Source organism: Pomacea canaliculata, linkage group LG6, assembly GCF_003073045.1.
Source record: "Pomacea canaliculata isolate SZHN2017 linkage group LG6, ASM307304v1, whole genome shotgun sequence".
NCBI lineage: Eukaryota > Metazoa > Mollusca > Gastropoda > Architaenioglossa > Ampullariidae > Pomacea > Pomacea canaliculata.
Genome location: NC_037595.1, coordinates 10600052 through 10626939, shown reverse-complemented (window position 1 = coordinate 10626939; position 26888 = coordinate 10600052). Strand labels below are relative to the sequence as shown.

Genomic DNA, 26888 nt, shown 5'->3' with positions numbered 1-26888 from the left:
GACGATTTCCCCCCCCCCCCCCAGTGAACTACTAAAACGAGGCAGGAGTGTATACAGCTTCCGGTTTAGTCACATTCATTGTTACGGCTCGCCGAGACTAACAGCGGAAACTTCGCAAGAGGCTAAGCGTTGGTCTCGGCAGACAGACAGCAGTCCACCTATACACATCCATGCCTGAACATTCATACGAAGCAATGAACAAATGCTGAGTCACTAGTCCACGTGACCTAGGTTCATCATGGCCGACAGATTATCAAGCGTGCAAGTTTCAATTACACATGCCAGCAGATCACAGAATAGTATCTGCCTGCGTCCACGTATGCCAGTAAAAATAGCACGATCATGTTCAGTCCTCCAGTGTTTGGTTCTCATGCACGGGAATTATTTACTCAGTGCACACGGAAATGATGGAGGGTCAAGTTCATGGTGCATCTGTACCAAAGCCACTACATAGGTGCACGTGCTCGGAAAGGCTAACGATCGTTATACTGTTCGATGTACGCGAAAAACATGTTTCATGGCACGTTGATATTGTCAAATAGTCGGGGGAAGTTACGGTCACTTTTATCATTGTTGCACGAATGCTAATGAAACTTGTCGGTCAGTTTATAATGGTGGCATTTGAGTGACGCCCTATCGTACACACGCAAGCATCGTGACATTTAATGAGTGGCTATAGGGTACCAGCAACAATTTTGCTGGCTGGCAGTTTTGAACTATAACCTAAAGGCCTCAAACTATAGCAAATCAAGAGTCAATTATATCAGTTTTTCTCTTGCAAAACACAAAACAAAAACCCAACCAAACATATCACTTCAGTGAATAAACAGAAGTCTTTTATTATCTGAAGCCGATAAATCAAGAGAGCAAGGATAGCCAGCCTTTCATCGCGACCACGTCTGCAATTTCAGACAGGATCCATAATACCCTTGCTCTCGATTTGTTCTAGGCATCCACAGAGCGACCGTTGCCATAGATTCACCCTCCCACCCTCTGCCTCTACAGCATCAAACCTCTTGTTGCATTATATATGTGTGAGTGTGTAAAGATGCCACTTAAGCCCAACTATAATTCAAATAACAATCAAAACATTAATTAAATCTCCTAATGCCTCAACACAACAGTCACATCCCTTCTATCTAGAGCAGGTCTGGCAGATTAAACCAGTGACACTCTCAAGATTTTGTGTCGTCTTAAGAAAGGCAAATCCACTTTTATTTTTAATGGTTTAAACAGTTTTTAAAAATTATTTGAACATGACAAGATAAAAAATGAACTTTAATACCAATACCATAAAAGAAGGTCCTTCAAAATGAAAGTTTCAGTTCTTTTCTTTACCTTTCACCACCCAATATCCCCCATAATAAATAGAAACGCAAACAAAAATTAAATCTTTGGCAATAACTATGCACAACAACAGGAAAAATCTTGAAATTGACTGATGTGTTATCCACAGCAGTTTAAACAGAATTTAAAATACGAACAACTTGTTCTAAATTCCTTAAAAAATGTGTTTTACACAATATAAAAATAAACCAGAAAATGATGATGATTATGCTAGATGACATGGAGCACCTTCACCTTTCTTGGTGTATACATGTGAATGACTGCACCGATAATGTCAAACTATTTACAAGTATGGTGTCTCTTTAGTACACACAATCTCTTCCTCTCTTTTACAACGTAAAATTGTGCATACCACATAAATCTCAAATTTTTATATGACACCAGCAGCAGGCTTAATAAAATTAAAAAGAAAATCTGGTAAATGAAAGTCATGAGGACAAAAACAAAAACCTGGAGTTAGATAAAAGCTATTATCTATCCTTAGACAGCCAAACATTACCTTACAAACATACCAAACTAAGAGAATTTACTTCAGCATGTGAACATCTAGAGCCATTGTTATACGCGACTGAAATACGTTCAAACAGATAGCATGATTGTATGACAATAGAAGTTCTAATACACTGAAATCCGTTCCTACCCCAGTGTCTTTTGGAAAAGCTTTGTCTCCACAATGACAAGTACTCAAAATAAAGGATGAATAAATTCTGCAGTAGTGTCATGTACAACCTTCAGCTATATCAGTAAACACTGGACGAACTAAAGCCAAGTCATGGTTTTGAAATACAAGTAAAAGGCTAACTTGCAAGCATGTCTAACATAAAGAAATAAGCATGTTATGGACCATTTGGACAATTACAACTCTTATTTTGTAATATACGACAAAAGACAGTACACCTCCATCAGAAAAAAATCGATGAAAGGTTTATTATGTCTTTAAGTAATATTTAAGCTTTTTCTTAATTTTTGGTTTGTTTCTGAGTACTGGAGAAGGGAAAAGAAAGATAAACCAATCACCTATTGCTAAAACCTAATATCAAAGCTAATTGCAAATTATGAACATAAAATGTTAAAGTGATACTTAAGTAATTCTCTTAATTAAACAGCAGTCAAAGGTACAGATCTTTTGAAATAAAATCCTTAATATTCTTCGTTATAACACATTCTTTCTTAAAATAAAACAACAAAACAAAACCAAAATTGCATGTAGTCTCACGACTACCCATCTTTCAAAACTTATCACAACACAATTATGTGGCTACGTACCACAGTTGTCACATCATAGCCATCACAAAAATAATGACAAACTGACCGTATACTCATTGCATAATTGGTCCAGCTTCAATGCACAAAGCAATGACAATGCCTGTATAACATCATCTACAAACCATAAAATCCAGCTGTGACATCATGCACACATTCATGAAGTACACACAGGTCTATGCATGCGCATGTACACACACATACACACAAAACAGTAGAAACACAAAGCCATATCATTCTCACTGGTCTTGAGGGTAAAGGGCTTGTAGCCATGGACGAGGAATATACTGCGCCCCATCAAAAGACTCAAAGTAGTTATCAATAGCTGGATGCATGATCTGAAGAAAAAAAATAAAACATCTAATTATTACTTTTTCATTAATGAATGCCTAAATGTCAGTGCATCAGACAGACATTTTTTTACTCAGCGATCCAAAGGTTTGTACAAAGAACAAAAGTAATTTGCAAAATAAGCCATTAAGATAAAGAAAAAAAATGGTCCATCAAAACGAAAAGTATGTTTTACTCAACAGATCTGCCATTTGGGAATTCTTTTAATCATTTAAATGACACAAACCATCTCCTTGTACCAGAGTACATATGATTAGATCCTTTGCATCTCTGCAAACACTTCAGTAATTTTTTTTTAAACATGTTCATGCATGTCCATGTGAGCACACATGCACACACACACACCCACTCTGACTCCTACATGCTGTCAAAGAAAGTGGATTTAAACATGTTCATACCTGTGTATTGACAACAACCTCTAAGTTTTCCTGAGGTACATAGGTCACCTGAGGCACCAATCTGTCCCTTGTGTCCACAAGTATGGAGTAGTTGGGCATTTTCATCCAGTGCTAAAACAATACAGTCCAACAACACTGACTTTTACTAGGTGTAATGTACACCAACAGTACCAGTAACATTTTATCTTGGCAAGTTCTCATTGTACAAATCAACATTACCTTTCCTTATGTTTTTTAAAACAAACTTCTAAGTTCAACACATTTAAAATAAGAGCTCAGTTCTGGCACTGAGATAGCATTAGTAATGGTGGCCAGTAGTGAAGTGGTTGAAACACTCGCTTGTCACCACTCTACAGAGGCCCTGGGTTCAGATCTTGTCTCAGGACTCTGAATGTTACACCTGTTTGCAGGACTGGCAATTGTGAGTTTTCTCTAGGAACTCTGGTTTCCTCCCTACTCACTTTCACTTTATAGTGCAAAATCACCTCTAGGTGGAAACACCTTCCTGCCAAAGCAAGCAAGCAGATGTTAGTAATTATTACAGAAATCTTGAAATATACTTGGAGCAAGATGTAGGATGCCACAAAGCATATTTATCAGCAAGTCAGGCAACATCATCAACATGCACAGATCCAAAATCTAATCAGCAGAAAATGCAAGTAAGCATATGGTTTGTAGAAACCAAAGAGTTAAACGTGCAGTGAACTAGATACAATTAATCGTATAAAGCACAAAACTGCATACAAGATGCCCAAATAAAGAATAGGCTGCAGAGATCATTAGTGGACTAAGATTTTTATAGGTATGTTCTTATAACTTGGCATGAACATATAAGAACTTTCCATGATGAGGTAAATGGCACAATAAACAAGCACAAATCCGTTTGAGAACCAAAAGTCGATGTAGATCCATGGAGTGCAGTCACCTCGAGTTGGTTTTTGGAAGTCATCTCAAAGTGTATCATACACAATATCTTTCTGAGGGAAGTGACTATTTCCCTATTCTATTTCAATGAATTTTCAAAAGGATTATCTCAGAAATATGAGTGGCCATCGTTGCTGAGGTAATGCTTTAGCATTCATGAATGATGCATCAAAAAGTAATTATCCAATACAATAAATACAAAGACTGTGGCAAGAAGATAAATTCACGATATCTTGTGGCCTCAAAACAAAACAGCTTAAAAATAAACAAAATGATCTAAAATTTCCCCCAAGCACAATATATTGAAGGATAAAGTTAGACTGTATGCAAACGTATTCACTGAAGACACCAGTAAACAGCCCAATTTTCTTAAGTACACACAATCTCCAAACTCTAGAAGGATACACTCCTGACTCATAAGCTCTAGCAAAAATCTTCAAATTCTTCATTTGCTAAAAAAATAAAATGGTGCTGGTGGTGGTGGGGGAGCTGCAGCAATGGTGTACAGCAGAGGTGCAAAGGCTATGCAGCATGTAACAAGGGAGATAACCAAGTCAGAGGGCAGCATGCCTTTGGTATAGACTAATGCGGAGAAACCGGAATAGCCCTATTTGTTGTCTTGGTTGACAAGTAGCAGAAAATGTTAATAGGCAAGAACACATACATTAGGGAAACAAATCACTAACCTCGCACACAGTCTATATATAATTATATGCTTTTCAAGCTGAATCTCACATCAATGAACTTAAGTTCACCTTTCCTAAGCATTGCAGGATCAGTAACATGTGATCATTCCTATCAGTTTCTACAACCAAAATTCTCACGTCTGTTATTGCGTTGTGATAGCTTTGGAATCATCAATCTTCTTAACCACCAACTGGAAAACTTCAAAAGGTTCAGAATAATGTCACTCAGAATGTCTTCCACAGGCAAAACACAGGCCATGCTGCACCCATCCTCCTCAAGCTTCACTGGCTGCCAGTTTGAGCTCACATGATTTCAAAATCACCACACTTTGCTGCCACTGTCATCATGGCCTTGCCCCAGCATACCTGTCGGACCACCTGTTGGTTTTTTCGGTCTGCTTGTGTTGTTCTCTCTGTGTCATGCATCAGATGGGAGATATTAGACACTCTTTTTTTTTTCTTCTCACCATTTGAATTCTCTTCAAATTGTGTCAACATTCAAAGCCTTCATATTGGTCTCACAACCCATCTTTTTAAGAAATAGCTTTCATAATAATAAGTACTGTTCTCCCTTAGTTCCATTCATGTTTTTGTCATAGTGTTGTCTGTTTGCTAATGTTTACATTTCTAGTAGGACTGCTGCTTTGTTTGTTGTCTTTCATGTGCAGATCACAGAGCTCTCATCCACACAGGGAAAAGCTCTTCGCAAATTCTTTTGACCTGCATTTGGTTAACAAATAAAGAAGCAAAATACTATATCGTATAATAACAGCTTACTGGTTTATCTGTTGGGTGGTTCTGTCTAAGCCAGTTTTCAGGAGCCTGTTAATAAAAAAAAATTAAGATGCGTAAAATGATATTTAGATATATGTACTAAAAAAATTAATTCCTCAGACAATTTTGAATTTGTTTGAATAATTGACATGATGTGAAATTGTAGCAGCAATATGTAGTCAAAAGTACAATTTCCACATTTTAAAATCCATACCAGACTAATACTATGGGTAAAACTTCATACACTAAAAAGGTAGTGTCATATTCAACATTTATTGTAGCAAAACTGTCAACTTTTGTGACCCTGTTGTGTTACTGCTATCATTATATTTTTATTCTCTTGACTTAAAACAGAATACTTAAGACCTAAGCAGCAATACTGAGCACACCAACCTTTGCTTCTGGGTCCCATCCAATGATAACCCCCCTATAGCCCCATTTTTTGTGATGCACCACTTGGCCTATATGGAACTGTACATTAGCAGGCCTTGACAAACGAGGTTCAGGTGAAGCTATGAAACCAAAATAACAATCATGAAATGGATTCAAGAAACATCTTGCACAACAAGATCTTTTCATACACATAGGCTAACAAGCCCACAATATGTGTGCAAAATATAAATAATTAATAAGAGAGCACAAATGTGTCTGAATGCATTAGAATAAAGAAACATTAATAAAACATACACAAAAGCAGTTATGACAGATCATAGCTATCATAATCAGGATAATTAATAAAATATCTATGACCAAAATTATTTCTGCCTTGCACTTACTAGCAAAATAACCATTCTTATCCTTGAACTGTAAAACCTCAACAGCCGGAGACTCCCCATTAGGATCATCACGCCCATGATAATCCTTTGGTAAACTAGTTCCAATCATTTCCAAGATGTCTTTGCACCATTGGCTCCAAGCTGAGAAGGACAAGTATTTGTTTCTGAATCCTGCTGCTGTACTAAGCAACCTGTGGTGATATAGTAAAAAGGCTATAGAAGGCTATAGGCTAAAGTACTATAGAAATGAAAGAAAAATGTATGGTCACACCATATAAATCACTTTTTCATAAACTATTCTATTTATGTGGACTACGGAATTTTGTAAATATCAGATATTTTTTTCTTCAACTTTTCTTCTTTACCATTTAATGTATAAACTCTTAATTGCTTTGCACCACATTCTACTGCATTCTAGTATAGTAACAACCACTAGTCCTTCCTTGTCTATCATTATCTTCGCTGTCAAATAACAAGGTCTATACTTTCACACATCAGAAAATCAGTTTGCAAAACATCTATTTTAAATTATATATGTAACATAGGTAGTGCAATCAATTTAATCATTTTCATATATGTATTATGAGAAAAAGGTGGTGGGACGGAGGAAGTGGTGAGACTTCAAAATAAGAGAGAGACAACTGATACAGCAATAATGTTAGTTAAAGGTATCTCAAAAATGAGTGAAAAACATTTTAAAAGAAATTTGAAAACGCCAATTAAGCTAATAAGTTCTTCTGAAAATGATATAAAAAGTAAATATGTAGAAATATAGATATTCAATCAAAAGTTTTCACAGCACAACCAGTTACAGAATTTACACTGATGAGATTACACTGCAATACTCACCGCCTGAAAGCAAGTGCCCTGTTAGTGTCTGGTGTAGTAATAAAACGCATGATAATGTACTGAGCAGGGACAGCTAGAAGTAGCAAAGAAAGCTGCAGTGCTGCCTGGCGATTTATAGGCATGGCTATGATAGTAAAACACAGATTGTAGCATTTACTCATGAAATACAAAAATAAGAATCATTATTTAAGTATCATCAATAGTCAAACAAACCAGTCAGCAAAGAATGAAAGGACAGTGAACAAAAGTAAAATTCGTAAACTGACTAAATTTGTATCTTCACACACTGCCTAATAAGCATTTAATGGGAATCAAAACATTGCATTACATGCAAATTAACGGAGTACAAAATGATTTCCTTATGGCAAATGGTATCAAATGTATATGATGATGACTGAAGAATTAAGCTTGTTTAAAAAAAAAGAGCATGTTTGGCATTGTGCTTACAAAAATGTAAAAGAACAGCATCAAAGGAGTGTAAGAAGGTTTCTGCTATAAAACAGCACACATACTGTCAATGGAAAAAAAAGAAAGTCTATATTCTTAGATACATGGACATTAAGAAAACAAAATCTTGATGGTTACTTAAGTTTACTACTATTGATATATAGTCCCTTCTTTAAATAGACATAAGGAAGTATTAGTACCCTTTCCACAGAATAGAAAAAAACGAGTAAAATCAAATGGATTTTTTTCAATTCGAAAAGTGTTTTCATACCTATTTCATCTGTTAATCATCAGCCGGATGACGTTAACAATGTAACAACCGAAATAATAACACGCCGCTTACTTAGAATTCTTCAAAAATTAGTTGGTCAGACGCGTTTGCAAACTCGTTCCCGACTTGTTATATATCACTTTCAGTAGTCGAGCTCACAAAGTTGTAGATTCAATACATAAAACGAGAACCCTATCAATGACAATTTTGCTTTCAGTAGACTGCAAGACTAGTTGTTAGGTGGAGTTCGGCCTAAGTATCAACGAAGTAGTATCTCAACTATCATAGTGCTCTGGTTAGAGTTCGAAGTGGTTTTTGTTACTCCTGCTTGAAGTTGAAGTTAATATAGCAAAATAAAAGTTTTACGATATATTGCTACTCTAGTGTGGAAAAATGTCTCATTCGGCATCGAGAACACGAAGGACGATTTATGACACATTGCAACTTCGATCGTTCTCGCGAAAACAAATCCGAAACTGCCACGAACACTTTCCAAGTGGCAAGTTTCACTTTTGGATGTTGAGAATCAACAACATGGGGTAAAATGTATTGAAACACGATAAATAGAGCAAATATATGATACATAAAGTAAACTTAAGTAAAATTATTGCATTAATTTTCCTTTTCAGATGAAATCGAGGACATTTCATGTAGGACAGCATGTCGTAATATGTCTCGCGTGGTTTCTATTTTAGGCCTAGTTTGTCGTCTGCTACATAAAGTTCGTTTCAGACATAACGCTATGCATGTGTACTCTCTGTCTCTCTTTGTGTAGGTGTGTGTGTCATGCCTTCATCATTGTCCTTCCCTGTTTGTTTGCTCAGCCAGCCAAACTACCATTTAGAAATCTAGATCCAGGTGGGCTTAATTTTCTTCCAATATTTGGACAGAGCTCAGTGCAAGATATTACTCGTACGATCCGCATCTGGGTGAAGATGTCTTTTATATTCTCTAGATCAGAGGTGGGCAAAGTTTTCTTCTTGCGAGTCAGTCTCACAATTCTAAAGTATGCTGCGGACCGGTAACAAAAATGTACGTCAGGTGACTTTGGCTCTTGTTTGTCGCCTGTTTGCTGTTTAACAGTTCTAAAAATTCTAGTCGGTTTTCAGTTTTTCAACATGGCTTCCATGGCCGCCTGCCAGCTTAATTGACTGAACATATTGAACCATTCACTTCAGATAACTGTTTATAAATTGATCATGAATTATATGGTTCTGCGAACTTTTTTTTCTCACAGAAGACATTTTTGAAGAAACAAGCTTCGTATCCGTTCGGCAGGCAGTATTTGGCCGCTTTGGCGATTTGAAGAATCTTCACCGTGCATTTTTATAATGGATGTACTGTTGATTTAATTTCAGCTTGCTCTGCAGTTACAGATTTAAATGTATAAATATACAATTGAATTATCGTTCCAGAATGGAATTGTATAGGTATATGAATTGGATATCAACTTTTGAGTATAATATAAATGACATATATTGTATTTTTACCAAGTTTTATCTCTTTAGCTATAGAATGCATTCTGTAAGTAGATCACAAAATGTTTGCATCTCCTTTATGGCCAAGGCCTTCACAATCGAAGCACATTTATGAAGAACTTAATTCTGTGTCGTTGCCCTCGACCCAGCACACTACTAACCTCCATGAAAAAAAAAAACAACCAAAAAACACAACCCAACCGCATTTTAGCCCTTTGTCTTATCACTGCACTGTTCTTAAGACCATGGCCAGCGATAACAATTCGCTCATAAATCTGTAGCTTCTCTGCTGATGCTACAAGTCTGACAACTGCAGCGCTAGTGCGACAGTTGACAAAAAATGAGAAGCAAAGAAATTCTTACGGCGTTTAGTGTGATATTGTACATGAATGTGTTCGTGTACCCGAGCACAGCCACCACCCGGAATGACCCCAGACGTCAGTTGCACGACTACCCGTTTCGTAACGTGTCGCTCAGCTGGCAAGAGCGCGTGGCGGACCTGGTCGGTCGTCTGACTTTGGAGGAAATACAAGAACAGATGGGAAGAGGAGGGGCTGGTAACATAGGTACGTTCAGGTCACATCACCATCTTTTTGTTTAATCATTTCTCGCTCATAAAAAAAACACGCATACACTCACGCAAAGACACTTTTAAGAAATAGTTATTGAATCTGAAGCAAAGAACTTAAAAAATTGTGAATGACATAAGGCTGTTTTACTTGTTTAGGTGGACCGGCGCCCGCCATTCCTCGCTTGGGTATCGGTCCGTACGAGTGGGACACAGAGTGTCTAAGAGGAGATGCGGAAACTCCTGGATACGCCACCGCCTTCCCCCAGCCGCTGGGACTCGCTGCTTCGTTTAGGTGAACATCCGGGAATTTGTGTTTGCATCTCCATCCATCGCTTAACACACACGTACACACACGTGTAAATAAATTGGTGCACTTTTTCATACACAGAATGAAAGAGAGGGAGGGGGAGGCTAGTTTCAGTATCTTACCTTTCGTGAGTCCTAGAATGATACGCTAATAAACCAAGCATTATTTGTAAAGATGTGTTATCATGGCTAATGAATTGTATTTTTTTTTAAATTTCCTCTCTTCATCAAATAATAATAATTATTATTATTTAAGCAGGCTAAGCTACTCTGCCCTATGATCGTGAAATAATGATGATAGAGCATTTTTATCGCCCAGGATCACAATCAAAGCAGGTTGCACTTTCTGCACTGACCAACGATAAAAAAAGAAATGACAATAAAACAGTGGCTCAAAATAACTAGCAATAGCATTATATGAAAATGTAGCCACCGAGCCAAGAGGTAAAAATAAAAAAAAAAAATACACCGATAATGACAGTTACAGTAAGACATGAAGTGTAACAAAGAAGATACTCTGTACACTGAATTGTAATAATGCGTAATGGCAAAAATAGGTACAAAATATCAAGCATAATATTTAAGTTGCAATCTTTTCAACAAATATATATTTTAGATTTATTTTTAAGATTAGCATTCTTTGATTTCCATCATAGCCCGGTGTACTTTATATACTCTGCATGAGTAACTTTTACATAAAACTAAAAATACGGTAGTCCCTCGACTTTAAGGTAGATGGGAATGCGGTGTAAGACCCCCACTGATTTCAGGATCAACTTCTTTTACCTTTCCCAACCCTTGGAGTCAGTATGTCGTAGCACATTGTACTGCTATTGGAATAAAAGATGTTGGAATTGTTTTTATTCTTCATTGTATTAAACGGATCGGTGTTGTTTTCCCTACTTCAGCCCCAACCTAATTTACGAAGTGGCAGAGGCGACAAGTGTGGAGGTGCGGGGTAAACACAACGACTTCGTGAAGCAAGGCAACTATGGCTTCCACACCGGCGCCAGCTGCTTCTCGCCAGTCATCAACATCATGAGGGACCCCAGGTGGGGGCGGAATCAGGTACGTGACACGACGTAATGTTCATTGTCACAGACGCTCACGTTTACGTAATCGCCTGGACATTTGAGCGTTCTCTTCAACTAAATCTGCCTTTCGGCAGGCCCTTTCTAAATTTAATTCAACTCCCAGATTCACAAGAATATGAATACATCTTTCTAGGAAGACGCAGCCTCCACTCCCTCACACGTAGTGTCTGCACTGGCCGTGTCTCCTCGGGAAGTGAAGCATTGGCCGGCGACGGTTACCCCCCACCCCCCTAAAAAAAAACAACAACAAAAAACAAACAAACAAAAAACAAAACCACACTAAAACAACAAAACAACTGACTCATTCGGCAGATGCACTGTGCCGAATTGTTAGCTTCATTTCACCCCACCGTAATCGTATATTCAAACAAATCTTATAATTTTTCTTTAGTTTTTCTCCCTTATCTCAGAAGTACGACTCAAACACTGCAGCAGATTATGGTACATACAAAGGTATGTGCTCAGTACTTGTCCTTAGATTATAAACTCTATTCTGCAGGAAACATATGGAGAGGACCCTTATCTCAATGGAGTCATGGGCGCTAGTTACATCCAGGGGCTTCAAGGGGACGACCCACGTTACGTCAGGGCCAGTGGCGGGTGCAAACACTTCGATGTCCACGGCGGGCCGGAGAACATTCCAGTGTCAAGGTTCAGTTTTAACGCCGTTGTAAGTAGGTCGATGTGACCGTTCTCCTATCATAAATAGCTATAAATGTTTTCTGCTCCTCTTTTACTTAACGCCGTGGACAGAGTATACCTAAAAACACGATTAAAGTTTGAAGCCAGATATTGAACATGACTACCGTCAAGCAAAATGAGTATATAGTTTCCAGAAACTCTAGTGATAAATATAACGATGATGATACAGCATATTAAGCCGCTTTGACAAAAATATTTTGCATGTGGTGTAGGAACTAATTGTGAAGATAAGGATGTAGAAGATATGAAGATAATAAAACATGATTAATGTAATTCTTTGGTATCAGGTGTCCGAGAATGACTGGCGAACCACGTTTTTACCTGCCTTCAGAATGTGCGTGGAAGCCGGATCATACAGTGTCATGTGTAGCTATAACAGGTACACGTGGGTTAAGGTAGTTAATGTACAGTACAAAGAGTAGCTATAATGAGTACATACAGGTAACCTGTGTACTATGACGACCAGCTTTCTGCATTGAACACAGCGCGTCTAACAAGAAATAGATGATAAGCACAATGCATATAATAATAATAATAATAATAATAATAATAATAATAATAATAATAATAATAATATCATCCATCATCCTCATCATCATCATCATCATGTGTACAAATTTCATTGTTTAACCAGCATTTAGTCACAAAAAGAGGCATGAACGAAGTATATGATGACAGTTGTAGTGCACATGATCAACAGAAAAAACGCAAAAAGTGTTAAACAGATTTCCGTTTGCACTGAAGTAAAACATACAGCCATTTAGCACACACATCATGTTTAGTCAAACGATTTTTAAGGAACCAGACCGTTCTGCAGGATCAATGGTGTACCAGCGTGTGCTAACCAAGAGCTGCTGACGAACATTTTGAGAAACGAATGGAACTTTACCGGCTACGTCGTCAGCGACCAGGGTGCCATTGAGAACATCATCAGTGAGCACCACTACTACAACGATAGCGTCAGCACAGTGGCGGGCTGTGTAAATGCGGGCGTCAACCTGGAGCTGTCTGACAACCTGCAGAACCCTGTTTTCTTTTCATTAGGTCTGTCGTTTGTCTCTGTGTGCGTATCTAACTGTTTTTTTTTAAACGGAAAGTCAGAACCAAGGATGAGAGACAACGAATATCTATAGTGCCACATCATTAGACAAAAATCGCATTGCACTGAGGAAAAAAAGTAGAACCACAAACTTAGCGTATATCATTCTGTCACAACGAACATGTGGATAGATGCACAGAAGAGAATGCAAATGCAGAATAAATAAAAATCTCAACCACAACCACCGCTATTCAGCAAGGGAACATTCTAGTCTGTACAGTTACAGCACAAAGCCAATTAGAATTATGTTGGCGGCATTCAAAGAAAACAGAAGCTGAAGGAACAAGAGCACTCTATTGTACGTGTGTCACAAACTTAGAACAAGTTTTTTCTATATTTTATATTTCTTGTTATAGATTGCTGTTATTACGTTTTCTTCCCCCCCTCCCCCCCCTGTGTGTATGGATTTATGTATGGTATCAATTCTTCTTATAGTAGTTTTTTCATTAATAATACAGTATACAGACGTAGCCGTGTACACAATAGACCATTGAGGCCAATCTGTGAATAAAACTAAATCAAATTTTTAAAAATCTGTAGTGGAGGCTGTTCAGCAAGGAAAATTGACGGAACAAAAAGTGCGGGAAATGGTTGCACCACTGTTTTACACCCGCATGAGGCTCGGTGAATTTGACCCCCCGGAATTGAACCCTTACAGCAACCTGACCTCGGCAGAAGTTGAAACGGACGATCACAAAGGTTTAGCGGTGGAGGCAGCTCTCAAAACTTTTGTATTGCTGAAAAACAACGGAGTTTTGCCCTTACCGAATCCCGACAATATCGCCGTAAGTCGCCTGAAAGAGTAACTTATTTTATTGAGAACATCTTGAATGACTAAGAATAACTGGTGTCAACTTTTTCCTTTTTTTGTTTCAATACAGCTTTTTGTCTCTTGATGAAAAATGCTGTATTCCCCATACTAGCGTTTTAGCAGGTGCGAAATGTATATAAAAAACATTTTTCTTTGTCAGTAAACAGTATTGCGATACAAATCTATGACATGCCTTTTTGATTCCTTAAATAACGATATAGCGAACACTCCAGTTGTTTTTTTGTACATACTTTATGATATTCTATGTATGTTAGGACGATATTTTTACTCATGGTAGAGAGGCCTATGTTCAGAGACACAATGTCCAAAGGCGTAGGTCATATTTCCAGACATACAAATCCATGTCTTTTCCCCAGGTGGTAGGCCCTATGGCCAATGTTACGAGCGACATGTTCGGAGACTATGCTCCCAATGTCCCGGATGAAGACATCGTGACTGTGCTGCAAGGCATGGCAGAGTTCGCTACCAACGTTCATTTTGCATCAGGGTGTGATAACCCTGCCTGCAAGAATTATGACCGCGACAGCGTGCTGAACGTGATAAACAACACGGCGGTCATCTTCGTCGTGCTGGGTACAGGTAGGACCTTTTGGTTTCAATGAATTCTTTCTCCACTTTGCTTCCTTCTCTTTCTCCCCACCTTAGTCTTTGTCTAGAATAAAAAGCATCAATGCTTTTGTGTGTTCTTCCTGCTAACTGCCGTGACGTGTTGTCATGGAGGGAAGGGGAGGACAATTGTTTGTTTTTTTTCTTTTTTTTTTTTTTTTGCCTGGGATTCTTGCTTGGAGCCTTATCACCCTGGACTATTTTTCCTGGCTGTTGCTTTTGGTTTTCCTCCATGGCTTTCCGTTTTTCCATCGATTTCTTTTTCTCTAACGGCGTGGATGCACCTTAAATGCACCAGCCATGTGTTTTGATGTCGTGTGGTCTTTTGTATCATCCTAGTGTGATGGAACTATCTGATCTATATTCAATACTGTCCTGAGATAGGACGGATAGGGTTACACAAGGATGAGGTGAAATGTCGCTTGATCCCACTCATCCACGCGCACACACTCAATGACAGGCCAGCAAATTATGGAAAGCACAACATAAAAACCGCAAAATAACTGACCCGCGACTAAATATCGCCCTCTAGTTTTGTGTGCTTTATTATGTAAAGCGCCTTTACCCGCCCTTGATGGATAGGTAAAGCGATTATTATTATTATTAGTAGTAGTAGTTGTTGTTGCTGATCCTTAGAAAGCTAAAAGAAAAACTGTATTCTGTTCAGGTCAAACAGTGGAAGCAGAAGGTCGGGATCGTCCTGACCTAGAGTTACCGGGACAGCAGAAGGCCCTTCTGACCGATGTCATCCAGAACAGTACGTCCTTATCTACATCGTGTTTGACAGATTTGCTCTGAACTCATGTACTTATCTGTCTTTTTCTGAACCATCTAAAGTTTTGAAGGTCAGCTTAATACAAGTTTTCTTTCTCTGATTCCTTTCAGCGCCAATGAGCACACCGATCATTCTGATTTTGTTGAATGCTGGCCCCCTCAACATCTCTTTCGCTGAAAGTGAGGCCAAAGTTTCCGCCATTTTGGAATGTTTTCTACCCGCTCAGGCATCAGGAAGTGCTATCTGGCGGTCGATTGCCAATCTCGGTGGCCAAGCCGGGTCCTGCTGGCAGGTTACCCTTCACCTGGCCTCTTCTGGCATCTCAGGTAAATAAAGACGTAACTGCGAATGTCTTAAAAAATAAGTCACGTTGACAGCTTTTCCTAATGAACCATTCAAAGCAGTGGGTAAATGGGTAAATACTCCAATAAAACAACAACAGTAGTAAATTGTTAGTCCTTATTGTGTCAACATGAACTGTAATTATTTGACCCTTTCTCCGCTTCTGCCATCTTTGACTCGTGATAAACGAAGAACCAGTTTTCTGTGGGGAAAGGGAGTAGCAATAGAGGAAGTTTTTCAGATACGAGCAAGCTTCGAGTCGGCGACCTTCAAGTGCGGTACCACCAGGCTAAGAAGTTTACCTAAAACGAATATAAGGCTGAAACAATGTTTGTACAGCTGCCTGACATGGTCAACTACTCCATGGACGGGAGGACGTACCGTTACTTTAAAGGCGATCCGCTCTATCCCTTCGGTTACGGCCTGTCCTACACGACTTTCGCATACCGTGCTCTCACTGTCCCGGCCTCCATCAAGGCTGGTGACCCACTGCTTGGACAAGTGCTGGTCAGCAACGTTGGAGAGGTGGACAGTGAAGAAGTGAGTTGCTGTCTTTCTTCCATCTGGCCAGGTAGCTTTTAGGCTGACTGCTGACAGATATTTAAGGGCAATGTTACTTGCAATTTGGCTTCAAGTAGGTGCTGTTTGTTTATTTATTGTCATGTGATGCTTAAAGAAGACAGTGTATGTATGTGTGTGGATGTTTGTATTTTATGCTTGTAATATGCGTTTAGTGTGCGTGTGTGTGTTTATGTACGCGTATATGACGGAGTTCTCAACAATACCAATCAACACATTTATAAAAAAAAAACTCCATCAGTTTCTCAGAAAACGTAATGTGCTGATGTTGTTTTCCAAACCGTTTATATTTAGTGATGTGTTGACGATGTTTTCTCAGGTCGTCCAAATTTACATTGAATGGTTGGACTCGTCATTGTCTACGCCGAAACTGCAGCTGGTGTTTTTCAACCGGTATATATTGACAGCTGGTCAGCGTGACCTTGTGGTGCCGTTCAAGATCGAGGCTCATCAGATGGCGGTGTGGATGAACGAAGGATGGGTGGTCCCTAACGGTGAGACAGACTCACAAACCACATGGGGGTGTAGTGTAGTCACTTGCTAACATAGTGAACCCACGGGGTCGGTGTTAGTTACGAAGTGTTCTGCAATCTGCCCGGAAGATAAGCACGCTGATATACTATTGCTGTCTTCGGCTGTCGACTTTGAAGGAATCTACTATTTCAGAACACGACAAAAGTGACTAAACTATCTTCGTTTACCATTTCCCTCTCTTTACCTCTTTGGCCCTCTCTCTCTGTATGTTTTGTAATTAACACTAGCATGCATAAATTAAGCCTGCTATTGGGCTCTACATTGAAAATGAGTACGAGGAAAGCAGCCAGTAGACTTCAGGGGTCGTATGGAACAGCGCTCTCGCAAAAGACACGTTGGAACAGACTTTCTTCTTATTTGGTTCAAAAACTGGCATGGGAAGATAAGATATCTGAAATTGTCCTACCAAATATACTACGATAAGGGTTATCCAGTGTAAAAAGTTTAGGAACACGTTTTCGACCCATCATACCCTCTGGCATGGTCGATGTTCTAGATTTCTGCTAATTCACCATAGATAAGTGTTTATGACACTGGTCAAATATAAAGCAATATCAAAAGCAGATACGAGTATGTTATCTACCTTTTAAATGTTTAAATGTACACCTTATTGACACTATAGAATGCAGAATAATATCTGTCTTCGAACATTCTTGTGCAGCGAGAATGGCCATCCACGCTGGGGGACAACAGCCGTACCAGAAAAAAACGGTTCCGAGTAATGTTGAACTTGCATATTTCAACATCGTTGGTTCTAAACACCTCGGACGCTTTTAAACTCAGTTGTTGGCGTGGAACACCTGAGAAACATGCCTGAAGTGATATCTCGGCGTCGTGAAACCTCTCATCAACATGCAGTTAGTATTGAAAACACTGTCAGGTTTTCCAATCCACGCAGTTTCCACTTTTGTATTGAATATGTAATAAATTTTGTTTCCTGTAGTACTTTGCTCTGATGATAATATGAGCACGCGGTCATGTGTATGCAAGAGTGAGAGCGAGAGACAGCGACGAATGAGAAAAATGATAAATATAAAGGAGAGAGAAAGCAGAGACAGACAAAATAAGTGATATAAATATATCTTTGACACAAGAACATAACATGTTTTTTTTCCAAAATATACAACACCTGGACAAAAGGACAAAAAGCATTACGGTGTTGGACATCATTTAAGTAGGTAGATAAAGAACATTTAAATAGGTATATAAAAACATTTAAATAAGTAAATACAGAAAATAAAGCGATTTTATTTTCGATAAAATGAAAAGCGATCTACAACCGAAGCTTTCATAATACTTCCATTCCAGTATTGATCCCAATTATCAATAAGCTTTTGTTTAAAAGCTTTCAAAAACAGTTTCACATCTTCCACGCCCTGATTTTCCCACACATAATTAAATATGGTAGCAGTTGTTTTTGAACCATAGCTGAGATATTATGATATATTGTACTGTATTTTTTGATACCATCTCTGTAACCTGGTTTTCTACAATCGATTTTGAAAGTCTTTGATTTAATATAAAACTCTACAGCTAGCCACTTATATTTAACAATGAAATTCATCTATAGCTGTCAGGGTTGTTAGGGTCACCTTGTTCAGGGGTTGAATGATGGTTCAGTCCCTTCTGATGGAAATTGTCCCGTATTAAAGATTTTATTGATGACTTTTACCAAGAATAAACTTGTCAGAAATCGCAGACTTAAAAAATTCTCTAATTAATCCATCAGTACCAGCTGCTTGTTCTTTAACGCACGTAGAGCTTTGGTAACTTCTTCCTTAGCCATGTCAGCATCTAGAAATTCACAGTGTTGTCCATAGGAATGGGAATCCCATGGGAAACGTCCCATGGGATGGGATGGGACGGGACAGCACACACTTGTATTTCCCATGGTAGTCGATACTTGATATTGCAAAATAAATTTACTGTTATTTCATTCATCAAGGATTTAAATCTTTCCTCTGAATCATCTATTGTATGTGAAGTAGCAGGAATTATAGAACAAAAGCCGAAAAGTGGTTTTCAGTGTTGTCCATAGGATTGTTAATACCATGGGAATCCCATGGGAAACGTCCCGTGGGATGGGACGGGATGGGACAGGCATAAATTGCCATGGGACGGGACGGGATGGGATAGAAAAATATGTCCCATGGACAACCCTGGAAATTCATCATAGAGGTTGACAGCATTCTTGTCACCTGTTGTTTTATCGTCTCCTTATCCTGTTCAGTAACACCAATGGCTCTATCAATGAAGTCATTAAAGACCTGCTGACAATGTTCATAACAACGTTCCTGTGCTAGACTATTTTTCTCAGAGGGATCTCATGTTAAAGACTTTACAGTGGCCTAAAATAATTTTGCATCGTTTTTGTGAGTGTGAAGGTTTTCTGCTGTACTCTGTCGGACATGAACTGGCTGCATGATACCTACCAATTTATTCCTCTTTCTATCAGTCCATCCTGGGGTTCTGGTTATCTAATAAGCGATAGCTATTAGACATGACATTCTATATTTTGTAAATTCCATTAAAAGTGCAAAATACAAGAAAACAGCCCACATCTTCCCCTGGGTCTTATCACTACAAAGTTATGAAGGATCAAGGCTTTAGAGATAAAGCAAAGTTCATAAATGCACAGTTTCTTTGCTGGTGTCTGTATTTGGCACAACTGTTTGGCCAGTTTTTTGTGCCCCAGATAACAATGGCGAGCAGAGAACTTCTGACGGCAGTGAGTGTGATGGCGTTTTTGCATGCATCTGTATACCCGGCAACAGGAATCGAGTGGCATAATGCCAAGCATCGGGTGCAGGACTACCCGTTTCGTAACGTGTCGCTCAGCTGGCAAGAGCGCGTGGCGGACCTGGTCAGTCGTCTGACTTTGGAGGAAATACAGGAACAGATGGGAAGAGGAGGGGCTGGTAACATAGGTACGTTCGGGTCACATCAACATCTTATTGTTTAATATCCCCTCTATTTCTTTAATTGCTATTTTTAGCTAGCTTGCATACACATACTTAAGCACATCTCCACAAGATATTAACGTAAGCAGCAGCATTTAGCATCTGGTTACTTTCTGTCTTTCATCTTCTATAGTTCGCTTAACACCTCCATCTCGCTCTTTAATTCTTGGATTCCTTCCTTCCTCCATCCTCGTCTTCTAAAGAAGTTGTGACGGCTGTGACTGTTGTAACATAACTAGGATTAGATGTAACACAACTATAGACAGATGAAATTCAAGGACTGAGCTCGCATTGTGCGTCACAAGTGAAACAAGACAACGGTGTGTTGTTTGTTCACCTGAGATGCTTGTTTAGGTGGACCGGCACCCGCCATTTCTCGTTTGGGTATCGGCCCGTACGAGTGGGACACAGAGTGTCTGAGAGGAGATGCGGACGCTCCTGGCAACGCCACCGCCTTCCCCCAGTCACTGGGACTCGCTGCCTCCTTTAGGTGAACATCCGGGCACTTTGTGTGTGCATCTCATTACCTAACACACACACATACAGCACGCAGAGAGAGAAAGAGTTGGTGCAGTGCAGAACAATACTGGCCGTTCTATTTTTCTACCTTCGAGGGCCCTGACCTTATTTTGAAGAACAATGAGTGAAATCCGCACATTCACGATGTTTTTCTAAATCATATCACTCTTATTTTCCAGGGGCCTAAAAAGAATAATGACATTTAAAACGCACAAGTGATTAGTTTCTTTGCTATTTTTGTCAGTTGTTCAACAACGCTTCCAGACGTTTAAATCGTAATTCTTCTCTTATTTCTTCCTCTGCTCCTGCTGATCTTATTCACTCAAATACATGCAATGACGCGGCATGTAGCTCGCTATAAGACTGTTAAGATGCTCGAATATAGGTATCGGGTACGATCCCACTGGACATAGGGAGTAGAGCGTGGAGTTGTGTTACATTAATGAACGGTCTTTAATAAACTGTATGATAAAGATGTCTTAGTTCGGATTAGATAACAAGAGGTAGAAACGAAGGAAATTATGTCTTTTATTTTAATCTTTAAATGTGTAGTCTGTAAAATATTCTATATTTGACTAAATCTACCAATTTTTTTTTATTTCTGACTCAGCCCCAACCTAGTTTACAGAATGGCAGAGGCGACAGCTGTGGAGGTACGTGGTAAACACAACGACTTCGTGAAGCAAGGCAACTACAGCTTCCACACCGGTGCCAGCTGCTTTTCGCCAGTCATCAACATCATGAGGGACCCCAGGTGGGGGCGGAATCAGGTACGTGACATGTCATCCAACAGAAAATAAAAGTGAAGGCTCAGCAGAGCTAATACTGTCAACTACATAGCGGTGATTCTAATATTTAGAACAGCTTACTGTTATGCTCATGTTACTGTTATTTAGATATTTTTATTTATTGTGTTTTTCCTAAGATTGTAGGAGTATTACAGCCCACTTCTATGACCTCTATTCCGCAGGAAACATATGGAGAAGACCCTTACCTCAGTGGAATCATGGCGACTAGCTACATCCGGGGACTTCAAGGGGACGACCCACGCTACGTCAGGGCCAGTGGCGGGTGCAAACACTTCGATGTCCACGGCGGACCGGAGGACATTCCCGTGTCCAGGTTCAGTTTCAATGCCGTTGTAAGTCGGCCTGTAAGCGTCCTTTTTCCTGTAGTATTTCCTTATTTTACGACATTCACCAGGTTCATCTTGCACACTCTCATTTGATGCCAGAGAGTGAGTTACACAATAAACATTCCAAACACAAAAAGGCGATAAGGTAGCGCTTAAATTAGATTGCTTTAAAACTTAAAATACTTTAATAAAATTATATGTAATAATAGTAACAAGGAGCGAAATATAAGAGTCCAGTCTTGTCAACTTTGAGTATAGATTTACAGACGACTTCGACGATGATGATGATGAAGAATATATCTGTCTGGCATCAGGTGTCTGAGAGAGACTGGCGAACGACGTTTTTACCTGCCTTCAGAACGTGTGTGCAGGCTGGGACATTCAGTGTCATGTGCAGCTACAACAGGTACACGCATGTGTAATAACGTACATGTCTTAAGGGTAAGTATCACAGGTAGACACAGGTTACAGGTTACAGGTTACAGTATGCGTACTCAGCCTGCAGCATCATTTGTAGCTATGACTCCAGCACGCAGATAAGAATGTATAAAAAAGGACAGTGTCATCTGTATGATGATGATGATGACAACGATGACGATGACGACGACGACGATGATGATGAAATCAAATGAGTTTAAATATCTTTGCTGTCTTTTAGCATCAACGGTGTGCCGGCGTGCGCCAACCAAGAGCTGCTGACGGACATTTTGAGGAACGAATGGAAATTCACCGGCTACGTCGTCAGCGATCAGGGTGCTATCGAGATGATCATCAGCAACCACCACTACTACAACAACAGCGTCGACACCGTGGCGGGTTGTGTTAATGCGGGCGTCAACCTGGAGCTGTCTAACAACCTGCAAACCCCGGTTTTCTTTTCGCTTGGTTGGTCGTTGTTCTGTCTGTCTTCGTGCCTCAACTCTCTTTCTCGTGATCGTTTTATCGCTCTTCAGGTACTACCGCACCATCAGCAACACCACCAGCACTATTTTTACTACCTCCCCCCTCCCAACTCGAGACATTTGTAGAATACAAATTCTAGTATGGTTTTTGTGATGCGTGAGTGGGTATTTTAAAATTTTGCAGTCATCCTTACAGTATTCCACCAGAAACAAATGTAAACAACTTACTTTATATTGTTGGTTTTCGTATATTTTTCATGTTTTTATAAACTCTGACGCCTTTCCTCCCTCCCTGTGTGTGTGTGTGTGTGTGTGTGTGTGTGTGTGTGTGTGTGTGTGTGTGTGTGTGTGTGTGTGTGTGTGTGTGTGTGTGTGTGTGTGTGTGTGTGCGCGAGCGCGCGTGCATTTATTTTTAAAAATTAAGTTAATCAGTGGAATCTACTATTACATGCATTTAATCAAAAGTTAATTCCTCTCAACTGCATCCCTTGCGGTGCAGCAAAATATAGCATGAAGAGAAATAGAAAACTAAACTACTCATTATCACAAAACACTTTTTCATATTTTGCTTATCTGCAGTGGAGGCCGTTCAGCAAGGAAAACTGACTGAAGACAAAGTTCGAGAAATGGTGGCGCCGCTCTTCTACACCCGTATGAGGCTCGGGGAATTTGACCCTCCGGAAATGAACCCTTACAACAATCTGACCTCAGCAGAGGTTGAAACAGAGGAGCACAGGGCTTTAGCGGAGGAGGCAGCTCTCAAATCATTCGTGTTGTTGAAAAACAATGGAGTGTTGCCATTCTTTAGTCTTAGCTTCTTCACGGTAGCAGTAAGTCTTCTAGCAGGGACTAGTTCATTTTACCACGAACTTGTATAACTGGACTCCTTGCAGAAGATTTTGTGCTAAACCGAGGCTGATGTAGACAAAGCTTCAAGCTTAGTTGCATTGTTTAGGTTCGCCGAGACTAACAGCGGAGAACTTCGCAAGAGGCTAACTGTTGGTCTCGGCAAACAGACAGCAGTCCACTTGTACACGTCCGTGATTTTACTGAGCTTACATCCTTCTTGATACGTTTTATTACAATTATTTATAGACTTTTCTTTGCTGTTTTTTCAAGTCTTAACGAGTTTAATCTATTTCTTCGACATGTATTTACATAAATATTAATAACAAACAAAACAAGGCAAACATTCTTGTCCTACCGAGTATTATCCCTTGAGTTATTTTATAAAACTGCATGATTTTCTGTATCTAGACTAACGGCATGTCACATACTAAGGGTGGTATCACGCCCAAAGTTTTTTCAAAAGTGCTAACTAAAGGTGTTTTGTGAGAAAAGAGGCAATGATCATGTTTTTACTTCAGATTGTAGGACCCATGGCCAACGCCACGAGGGACGTGCTGGGGGACTACGCGGCCAATGCCCCGGATGACGCCTTCGTCACGGTGCTGCAAGGGCTGGGGAGCTTCACTGCCGGGGTGCAGTATGCATCAGGGTGCGACAACCCTGTCTGCCAGAACTACGACCGCGACAGTGTACTAAAAGCAATAAACAACACCAACGTCACTTTTGTTGTCCTGGGTACAGGTGAGACTTGTTTACGTACACAGACATGTTCGTTTACTCGCCCTCTCTCTCTCTCTCTTATCATTTAAGACTGATCAGCTCTTCATACCCTTAGTGAAGAAAGGCTCTTGTAGTACTAAAGTTTCAAACGCGGTGGTGGTGGTGGTCGTCGTGGTCGTCGTCAGTGCAGCGCGTGCAGGGTCTGTCCAATAAATTTAGACGAGGAGAGGGTTGTGTAAGTGCAGTGACTGTACTCGCCACAAAATCCTGTCTTTAGGGTGTGATTTGCTCATCCCCTTTGTCCAGGTCAAACAGTGGAATCGGAAGGTCGGGATCGTCCTAACTTGGAGTTACCTGGGCATCAACGGGACCTTCTGACTGACGTCATTGAGAATAGTATTTGCTATATTCTAGTCGTGTTTCATTAGTTATGCATTTGAACTATTTATCTAGGTCACAAACCAGTTCGTGTCATTCCCACGCTTGATATATTGTATGCTGTTGTCAATAAGATGGAAATAACAGTGCAACAAATTATTTACTAAGAGTACAAACGGTTAGAAAGATCATTGGCGAGCATCTGTAGGCCGATGCTCCTGATGATACGTGCTTCATCTTTACGTCGGTAACAACGTCTAATTGAAGTAAGCCTTTTAAGTTTTACAATGAAGCAAGATGTTTTGTAAGGGTCGAATGTAATTTAAGAACCTCAGAATTGTAATTAAATCGTAACGCCAAGCTATGGGCTCCTTCCCTCGGGGCAAGACTGCATTGGACCCACGTGTATGTCACCGAGTGGCAGATATTTAATGGTCAGCCCGTGGGGAAATAAACCTTTTTCTTCTTGATTTCTTCAGCCCCCTTGACCACACCTATTATTCTTATTCTGCTGAATGCCGGACCTCTCAACATCTCCTTTGCTGACCGCGATCCCAGAGTCTCCGCCATCGTAGAGTGCTTCCTTCCCGCACAGGCGACCGGAAGTGCTATCAGGCGAACGATTATCAACCTCGGTGATGGAGCTGGACCTGCTGGCAGGCTGCCATTCACCTGGCCCCTCCTAGCTTCTCAGGTAATGCATCTAACATCGAGAACAATGTCAACTGTTAATTTTAAGAACATTATGTTTTTATATTAAAATTCAAACAACTTCCACAATTAAAATAGAAACCAGTTAAAAGACTAGCGTTGTTCACAAAATTATAGAGGATGCCGAATATCAACAAAAAAGGTAAATGGTTCATCTTGTCTAGGAGCGAATAGTCACATGTACTACTCCACTCTGGTGCTTGCCCAGCCTATAAGGCTACTGCGGTAGCTGTGAAGCTAAACATACGGCGACCACAATGTTAATGCAGCTGGGTATAAGATGAAAGTTTTTTGCAGCTGGATATAAGGCAACAACAATATTTGTACAGCTGCCTGACATGGTCAACTACTCTATGGACGGGAGAACTTACCGCTACTTCAAAGGCGATCCGCTCTATCCCTTTGGTTACGGCCTATCCTACTCCTTCTTCTTTTACTCTGGGCTCTCTGTCCCGGCCTCCATCAAGGCCGGTGACCCCCTGCGTGGACAGGTGCTGGTCAGCAACGTTGGAGAGGTGGACTCTGATGAAGTTAGTCACTTTTCAAACATCTGACAATTGAATGTTACCTGTACTTTTACATCACGTCTCTAAAATTTTATGCATTTTATTCTAAATGATCACACAAACACTGTCTAAACGACCTATAGCGTCCCGCCCCCCCTACAAACAAATAAATAGCTGCTAATAAATGAAGAGTTTCCCACAAAACGTGATATACTGACTCTGCTTTCTTTCAGGTGGTTCAGATTTATATAAAATGGTGGGACACAAAATTACCTACTCCGATCATGCAGCTGGTATATTTCAATCGTTTTAGTTTGGAAGCAGGAAAGCAGGATTTTTTGGTAGAGTTTGAAATCGAGGCTCAGCAGATGGCGGTATGGACTGACGAAGGATGGGTGGTGCCCAACGGTAAGTCAGATTTAAGTCCAGGGAAAATGTATTCACGTGTCCACTCACTCTTTTCATACGTCAAGTACGTACAGTGTCCCCAAAGATAAAAACGCTATATTTCCATAGTGATGGGTTAACCCGACTCAAGAGCTTACTTTGAGTAGATTTATTTTCAAAATGGACACGATCAGTCTGGTACATTCTCTTGTTATAAAATTTATTTCCTCTGTGTATATGTATGTATGTGTGTTTTTTTGTCTATAAAAGTGCGTTCTTTTTATGTTAACAACAGCCTGAATAAGCTAGTCGACCGTTTATGTATCAAAATGAGGGAAGCAATCAGGTGGCTTCATTTAAGGGACATAACTTTCAGCGCTTTGGCAAAGCAGTATCAAGACATCTCAGTATTCTCCCTTGTTCTAGATTTATCGCAATCAGTAGTTCTACACAGTTTTTGTTAAAACCAAAACAAAACCAATGATAAGCACTATCTGTAAAATGTTGAAGCACATATGTATGACATACTTCTGAAAACGCAGTGAAAGCTGATCGACGCAAATATGTCTAAGAGATTAAAAGATTGTTGATTTTTTTTTTTTTGATTTTCTCTTTGTCCAGGAACAATGTCCGTTTACGCTGGGGGACAGCAACCATTGCAGGCAAGAAAAGTTCCGAGCAATGTTTTATTCACGTATTTTCAGATTGACGGGTCCAAAAACCTCGGGCGGTATTAAACTTCGCCGTTGGTATGGATACTGATGAAGCTGGTAGTGTCTTATGTGGTTGACTGCCTTCTACATACATTAATACTGAA

The 26888-nt window shown here is 39.8% G+C and overlaps 3 protein-coding genes across 3 annotated transcripts; 2 read left to right on the top strand and 1 right to left on the bottom strand.

The window, feature by feature from the left end:
* Positions 1-804: 804 nt before the first annotated feature.
* On the bottom strand, positions 805-8607 carry LOC112566139 (F-box only protein 21-like). Its single transcript, XM_025242113.1, has 7 exons — positions 8087-8607; positions 7369-7492; positions 6520-6710; positions 6137-6255; positions 5747-5791; positions 3360-3470; positions 805-2948 (listed from the first exon to the last, which is right to left on the bottom strand). Exons 2-7 carry the CDS (start codon positions 7488-7490, stop codon positions 2850-2852), a joined length of 687 nt encoding a protein of 228 aa, XP_025097898.1. The 5' UTR covers positions 7491-7492; positions 8087-8607; the 3' UTR covers positions 805-2849.
* Positions 8608-9528: 921 nt separating this feature from the next.
* On the top strand, positions 9529-17869 carry LOC112566137 (probable beta-D-xylosidase 2). Its single transcript, XM_025242108.1, is given in 14 exon segments — positions 9529-10130; positions 10292-10427; positions 11350-11509; positions 12035-12205; positions 12525-12616; positions 13055-13281; positions 13877-14121; positions 14525-14747; positions 15442-15531; positions 15660-15826; positions 15828-15875; positions 16231-16431; positions 16790-16964; positions 17666-17869. Coding segments are annotated over 14 exon segments (2277 nt in total). The 5' UTR covers positions 9529-9904; the 3' UTR covers positions 17782-17869.
* A 1780-nt stretch (positions 17870-19649) lies between these two features.
* LOC112566136 (probable beta-D-xylosidase 7) lies at positions 19650-26834 on the top strand. Its single transcript, XM_025242107.1, has 13 exons — positions 19650-19931; positions 20319-20454; positions 21094-21253; positions 21454-21624; positions 21933-22024; positions 22277-22503; positions 23100-23350; positions 23888-24110; positions 24396-24485; positions 24947-25161; positions 25508-25708; positions 25918-26092; positions 26693-26834. Exons 1-13 carry the CDS (start codon positions 19706-19708, stop codon positions 26806-26808), a joined length of 2283 nt encoding a protein of 760 aa, XP_025097892.1. The 5' UTR covers positions 19650-19705; the 3' UTR covers positions 26809-26834.
* The last annotated feature ends 54 nt before the right edge of the window (positions 26835-26888 follow it).